Genomic DNA, 7,730 nt, shown 5'->3' on the forward strand with positions numbered 1-7,730 from the left:
TGGCCCTCAGAGGAGAAGCTGGGAAGTCACTGCCAACATTCCATAATACAAGGTGGCTGCCCACTTCCAGAGAAACAGAGGATGACAGGATGCAGGCCCTTGAGGTGATCACAGCCCAGAAGAGTGTTTCCCAGTGGCCCTGATTTTATTACAAATATGCAGAAGGCAAACCCCTTTTGAGGGACGAGTTTTAGCCCTGCCATGTCCCTTCTGAGATGTTCATCCACTTGAAATTTCTGCTGTGGTGTTCTGGTTCAAACAACTTATTATGAGTAACTGAGGTGACTGTCATTTGCATAAACTTTAATTATCAGTGTGTAACTCCACAGAGGCTTTGGGGAGAAGAGAACAAAGGACCAAAGTGATGAGGAAATTCTCCTGGCTGCTGTGAGAGCATCTTAGCAAGCCCATAGTCAAGGGCAGGCTGAATCTGGCCAACTCCCAGGAGAAAGGAGCGTGACATAGCTTTGTCATTAATCTTCACACCCAAACTTTAATTAATGCACCTGCTCAGAAATTAATAGGCACAAAACCTGATTTGCAAAGCAAAGGAGATTAAAAGATAAAGGTGGTTTCCACTCCTATTATTTGGAATTTGGTGCTGTTCATGGCTCACTGAGAAAGGCATGCTCAGAGTCCCCCACGATGGCGAGCAGCACAGAGAGATGGCAGGCTCCATGGCACAGACATTAAGGTATCAAAATAACTAGAGGCATTTGCAATGAGAAACTCTTGGAGTTTTAACTAAGATTTTTAGGATTAGAGCTTTACCCCCATTCAGCAAATTGAGCAATTGCCGAGTCCTCATAGATGAGGCAGGTTCTCCTCTCCGTGCTGGAATTTGGGGACATTGCTCATTGCCTTTGGGAGGAGAGCCTTCCCAAGGGAGCCCGACAGAGCCCCGGGATTTCAGCCAGGCTGTGGTCCCGGTGCTGATCCCGCTTTGCTGCCGCGCTCTGAGCGTGGAGCGAGCCCCACAGCCCCCACCAAGCCGGCAGGGGAGCCAGCCCCAGGCAAGCACCGAGGGTGTGGGAGCGCCGAGGGCTGCACCGCACCCAAACAACTGGGAGCTGCAAAAACCCGCCCGGGGACCCCAGATCTGGGGGTAGGAAGGAAGACGGTTCAAAATTCCCATCGGCTGAACTGCCGGCCCTGGACTGAGCCTAAATTTGCTCGGGGCGGAGGGGAATGTGGGTGTTGCTGAAGATTTGCCTGTGCTGAAGACATTCTCTGGGGAGGGCTGAGTTTAACCCCAGGGATAAGACGGCAAGGAGGGTGGGAAGAAGGATGGGGGCCTCCGGCCTCTGCAACAGGCTGGGCAGGAGCTGGAGCTGAGGGACAGATGGCGGAGAGGAGGGAGAAAAGAAAAGTGAGGCGCTCTCGGCTGCCTCGCAGGCATCGCTCAAGCAGAGGAAGCAGCGAGTGGAAAAGTAGAGCCAGGCAGGAATGCACCGCACTCGCCAAAAATCAGGCTGTGCCCAGCCCTGCACACATGGCCCCCGGCCCTGCTCAGCCCATGGCCTGCTCGGTGCCACGTGGGGGGAAGCAGAACCTGGCACCCCACAAAACTTGTGATGCCCCAAAAACCCACCCAGGCGGGCGCCTTCCCGCTGGCTCAGCCGGCTCCCATGTGCTAAAACAGAAGTTTCTGTCCCTTCTCGCGGGACCATGGGCTTCTCCCTGCCTGCTTGGTGTGGCTCCACCGGCATGACAGCGTCCCCTGGGGACGATGGGGGCTGCACCCAAGCTCCAGGCTGGGGGGATCCACCATTTCCCCTCTGCAGCCCTGCAAGGCGCCTCATCGCTGCCGCTCTCCAGGCAAACTCCCGACCATCCCAGCCAGCCATTGCACATCTGCATCATGAGACTGAGAAAGCACGATGTGCTTTTTCCAGTGACTCATTCTTTCAGCTTTTCATTTCCTTTTTTTTTTTTTTTTTTTTTTTGTTCTTAAAGGCACAGCCTCAGCCATACTCAGAACAGAAGCCAAGCGCCTGTTCTTTGCCCCACCCAAGCTCAGAGCCTGAGAGCAACCTCCTCCCTCTTCCCAAAAGCCAACAGCGGAGGGCATGTTTCAAACTGAATAAGGAAGCCTTCACAAACTGTTAAGACTGTTTTCAAAAGCTTCCACTTCGCCCATCAGACCAGCCTTGGCTGCATCCCAACTACTGCACAGGCCTGTGTGCTGCTGGAAACCCCCCACAACCAGAGCCTGAGCGAAGAAACACAGGAAGGGCTGAGAAGCCTCCAGAACTGGTTTCAACAACTTTTTCAAGTAAGTGACTTAATTTTTTCTTGCTTTGATATATATTTTGGGGAAAGAAACAGAGGCTCTTAAAAATTTACCTGCTGCAAACTTCTCTCCTCCCCTTCTACCCAATCCTCTCTCCCAGACCATAGCTACCTAGCAGAGGAAGGGTAACCTCTAAATGGCCAGTACTTCTCTTTGCCAGTGCCTCAGATTTTTGCTTTGCCATTTGCCAGGCTCTGTCAGGAAGGTTACAGGGAAATGTTTATCAGGGCTGTTTGTGGGTAACTAACAACAGATGCTTCAAATAGAGCAAGTTTGTGGACTTGGCATCTGGCTGCAAACGTGGAGTTCCACCAAGCATGGAGATGGAGGCCTGGCTCCCCATCACGCGGTGGCAGTTTTTGGCTGGTCTGTCTCCTTTGCAGAGGGAGTTTTGCATATGTAAAACTGGGAAGCTGCAGGAAGACATTAGGGGCTGTTTACATTTGAACTTGGCAATATCACAGCTTGACTTTAGAGGGATTGCCAGGGCTTAGACACAGCAAAAAAGAGGCAAAATTTCTGCCTCTGTTCCCCACCCCTGCCCCATGAAGAAAGGGAGTAAACCAGGATTTGTTGAGGCAGCAGATGAACTGAGGCAGAGTAGTGATTTAAAGCACAGTGTAAAAGCAAGCCTTGTGAAAAAGACCATAAGGATTAAAGTATCTTTGTCTCTTTTGCCTGAATGTCCCCATAGTCTTGTCCAGGCAGTTGGGGTGGCCCAGGGATGACTTTGGGTCAGCCCTGTGGGCCATGGCTCCCAGGTAGCTGCTCCTGCCTGGGCCTCCCATGCCACATTTCTGTGCTCCCAAATCTGCTGGGATGTCTCACAGCACCCCTTGCTGCCTTCCTCACATACCTGCGACTATTAATAAGTATTAACTCATCAGCTCTAAAGAGGGAGGCAAAAGCCACATAGAGCACCTTCAAAGCAGCACAACCCCAGCACCCATGTGCCACATGTCGCTGGGCTAGTGTGAGTCAGTGGCAGGGCTGGGGACACATCCTAGTGCCAGTGCTCTGGTCTAGTTTTCCCAGTAACATTGTGTCCTCCTCCATTGCAGGTTTGGGTGACTATCAAGAGTTTGCCAGTGATGCTGACAATAATGGCCTCTGTGAGAGGTGACTAAGACCGAACAGAAGGAAAGAGGACAGGCGTGCAATTGAGAGGGACAGAAGCAGATGCCCCACCTGTCATCTTTGCTGTAGTGAAGCTTTTGGAGAGCTTAGTGGGAAACTAAAATAGCTGAGGTTTCACATATTGCTTAGGCAAAGTCCCTTTTCAGCCCCTTTCTGAAGTATCCCTGGTATCAGCAACCAGCTCCAGAGGCTGGGACAGCAGAGGAAGGTGTCTTGCTCCTGGAACAGCTCCTTGCACCTCAGCTAGCACTGGGTCATTTCATCCCCCACTGGAGTGTTCCTCAGTGCTGGGGGCTGAGCCAGCACAGCCCCCACTGCAGCGCACACCTCTCAGCCCCCGGATGAGATGGCCGCCCTCATCGCTGAGAACTTCCGCTTCCTCTCCTTGTTCTTCAAGAGCAAAGACGTGATGATTTTCAATGGTTTGGTGGCCCTGGGCACGGTGGGGAGTGAGGAGCTCTTCTCAGTCGTTGCCTTCAATTGCCCCTGCTCCCCTGCCCGCAACTACATCTATGGGCTGGCTGCCATCGGTGTCCCAGCCCTGGCCCTCTTCCTCATTGGTGTCATCTGGAACAACCACACCTGGAACCTGGTGGCCGAGTGCCACAAGCGTGGCACTAAGAACTTTTCTGCTGCTGCCACCTTCCTCCTCTTCGGCTCCATCATGGGCCGAGCATCCGTGGCACCCATCACTTGGTCGGTCATCTCGCTGCTGCGTGGGGAAGCTTACATCTGTGCCCTCAGCGAGTTTGTCAAGCCATCCTCCCTGGACAAGTTTCCAGCTGAGTACGGGGCCGAGGTGCTGGCCAAGTTCCCTTGTAGAGACATCCCAGCAAACCTCACCAAGTTCAGGGACGAGGTGACACGGAGGCTGAGATACGAGTCCCAGGTAGGCACACCAGGGAGAAAGCCACAGGGAGTGGGTAAGACCGCCTTGCCGTGTCCTAACGCAGCCTCTCTCTTCTCTCCCAGCTCTTCGGCTGGCTACTCATCGGCATTGTTGCGGTCCTGGTTTTCCTCACCAAGTGCCTGAAGCACTGCTGCTCGCCGCTGAGCTACCGGCAGGAGGCCTACTGGGCCCAGTACCGCTCCAATGAGGACAAGCTCTTCCGACGCACGGCCGAGGTCCACTCCAGGATCCTGGCAGCCAAGAATGTGAAACAATTCTTTGGCTTTGTGGCACTGGACAAGGAGGAGAAGGAGCTGGTGCAGGAGTTCCCAGTGGAGGGCGTCCAGCCAAGCCCCCAGTGGAATGCCATCACAGGTGTCTACATCTACCGAGAGAATAAGGGCTTCCCTCTCTACAGCCGCCTCCACAAATGGGCCAAAGGGGTGGAAGGGAACGGGCCAACCCCAGAAGGCCACGAACTCCTGTTTTTAGCTTCCTAAGACACATGTGCACCAGCAGCGCTTCCCCAGACTGCCTGGCAGGCCTTCCAGTATCCGTGCTCAGCTGAGGGATGCACAGGGAACACTCCTCCCGGTAGGATACCTTCTGTCAGCAGGTAAACAGGAATCAACAGCCTCAAGGCAGAGACTGATAAGCAATACCCTGAGCAGGGGAACCCCTCCCTCAGAGACAACAGTCTCACTGCTGTTCCCAGAGACACAGGGGAGCAAAGAGCAGCTGCAGCCCTTACCTCCAGGCTGCCAGTGCAACCCACTGCCTGGTGCACCAGCAGAAGCCTTGGGGAGCAAGAGATGGGCATGTTTCTCACTGTGACTCCTGCAGTCCCATTTGTCTCCCCTACAGCAGGGATAGCCCCAGCCATCCCACACCTATTTGTTTTATTTACATTGATATCTTCTTACACACTTGTGTGATGCCTGTTACACACACAGGTCCCAGAGGACTTTACAGACTTTACAGTGCAGGTAAAAGAATGAAGCAGTGCATAAATGCCTGAGGCAAGGAAGATGCAATAGCATCTGGGAAGGAATGGGTCAGTAACAGCTACACACCAAATAACTGAGAGACTAAAGCAGGAGAGGGATCACCAATATTCTTGGTATTCTAAAAGGCACTCTCTAATTACCAAGTTGAAATTTGGGTAAGACACCGAACTCCCTTTGTTCTTACTAAAGTGCCTGGCAATCTCTAAGGAACCCAAATGGTCGCCACCATGAATTTATAAACCCAGAAGAGGCACCATCAACAGAACAGCTTTGGGGCAAGGTAGCGAGGTGGGGACTGAGAGAAATCAGTACCCACAGCACTGTCTGTATCTCATTGCATCTCTCATCCAAGCATTGGATGAGAGTCCTTTGTTTGACTTACAAGCTGCAGGACGATCTCAACCAGAATTAGCTTTACATAAATATATGTATAAACATACATATAGTGTATATACCATGTAACCATGGTCAGTCAGTTGTATTAATGGAGCATCTTTCACAGAGGGGAAGGAGATGAGAAAGCTGCCAGCCCAAAGAGCACATTACATTCACCCATCACCCATCTGCTGTACTAGGACTGCAGCCCTGGAGCAACAAGGGGACAGCAGGAAGACGGGGGAGCAGCCCTCTCCCTACCCATCTACCACTGAATTCTCTGAAACTCTTTCCACTGCCTTAATTGGCCCCTGGAGCACAATGTCTCTTTTATGGACTTGGCCATACTCTGGGAAAGCAAAACCAGAAAGGTGTACAATTACTACCCTTACCATGACACTGTGTGACTATGGCTTCAAGGCTTCTCCTCTGGCATTGCACAGTCCCTTTCCTCACACAGGTCAATCCTGTGTACCCAACACTGTTTAAAGAGCTGGCACAACAGAGAAGTTTGGTTTTCCTACTTGAACTGTTTAGTTATAGACACAACTTCCTTTTACACTGTGCCATTTACCAAAAAGCCTTAAGTTGTTCAAAAAACAGCTCAAACCCACAGAGCTCACACACAAGGAGATTTGAAATAAATTATTAAATGAGAGTTACTTTTCATTCCTTCTGAGTTTTTTTCAGGGGGGTATAAAAGGCCTAATTTAACATTCTCTTTGAACTCAAGGACTGGGAACTTATTTTTTCTTTCTATTAAAGATTCAGATCCTCTCCTATCCAGATAATCCTAGAATGTTTTAAAGCATTACCACGTATCACAAGTTAGTTACATGGCTTTTTAGTTATTCTTGCAGTGAGTAGCACAAATCTTGTATATCAGGATACACGATTGCAGCAAAGGAGAGAAAATTATTTAAAAAGCTTTTGACAGGTATGGTGTCTTGCAAGAAAGAGCTTCAGGCTATTCCCTCACCTAAAGAGGCTGGAACACCGCTTAATGGGCGAGGCATCCCAGGATCCCTCTTCAGCCTCTCCACAGATTTGCTTTGCATTTGTGGGAAGGCTTGGCTCTCAGCCTCACCATCAACTAATTCACAGAAATAATCAGATGGCAGTTAAATGAAATTGCATTAACTTGAGATGAAAGGGAGTTCATTTGCATTTCTTCTTGCTAGCCCTTGAGTGCGAACATGCAGATCTGCACGCCACCCCCACATAGCCAGCAGACACAAGGTAACTTGCTGAAACAAAGCAGAGCTCCTCTTCCTTTATTTCCCTTGCCTTCCTCCTTGATAGTCCTAATTATTCCTTTGAACCACCTCCACTCTGGTTCCTTCTCTTCTCCTTCCCTCCTTTGAAGGAAAGGGGCAAGACACGTAATGCTTGAGAATGGATTTTTATCTTAAGAATAAACCATGAGCACAAACTATCTTTTGTTCTGTTTACATCCCTTCTCTCCTGTATTAAATCCACTCTCTTTCCATGTGCTGGGATGGACCACAAGCTTGTCCAGCTTGTTTTCCCTCCCTCTTGTTGGAGAGGCATGTTTGAGTGGACAGCTGTCAGTGAGGAGTGGAGCAAGACATTACACTCAGAAATTTGTTTGCAATTGCAGAGATTTGTTTTTTCTCCTCTCTGCCACCCTGAGCATGGTCTCCACTGAGACAGCCCTAGGCTTCTGCCTCTCCTGGCACATCAGCACCCTCAGGAATATATCCCTGTTGTTCCTGTCACCCACTGTCCCCTAGTGACAATGCTGAGATGAGGAACATTAACCCAGATGGTTTTACACACAAGCACAAGCAGCCAGGTTAGATTTTTCACTGAAATGCCAAGAGCAAAATTGAGCCACCCATCTTCCTGGCATGCTGGATCACACAAGCTGAGCTCACACCCCCTACTTTTCCTCCAAAGACCAACAATAATCCCATCACAGAACAGCCCACAGGTCACAGCTCCCAGCAGCAAGATGGGTTCAGACCAGGCTTCTCCAGTACAGAGAATTACACACAGGTCTTTCACT

At 50.6% G+C, this 7,730-nt stretch overlaps 1 protein-coding gene across 1 annotated transcript; it reads left to right on the plus strand.

The window, feature by feature from the left end:
* Positions 1-2,083: 2,083 nt before the first annotated feature.
* Positions 2,084-6,423, plus strand: CALHM2 (calcium homeostasis modulator family member 2). The gene is made up of 3 exons (XM_053984401.1): positions 2,084-2,275; positions 3,355-4,319; positions 4,403-6,423. Exons 2-3 carry the CDS (start codon positions 3,777-3,779, stop codon positions 4,817-4,819), a joined length of 960 nt encoding a protein of 319 aa, XP_053840376.1. The 5' UTR covers positions 2,084-2,275; positions 3,355-3,776; the 3' UTR covers positions 4,820-6,423.
* Positions 6,424-7,730: the final 1,307 nt, after the last annotated feature.

The sequence above is a fragment of the Vidua macroura genome, chromosome 8 (assembly GCF_024509145.1).
Source record: "Vidua macroura isolate BioBank_ID:100142 chromosome 8, ASM2450914v1, whole genome shotgun sequence".
NCBI classification, from domain to species: domain Eukaryota; kingdom Metazoa; phylum Chordata; class Aves; order Passeriformes; family Viduidae; genus Vidua; species Vidua macroura.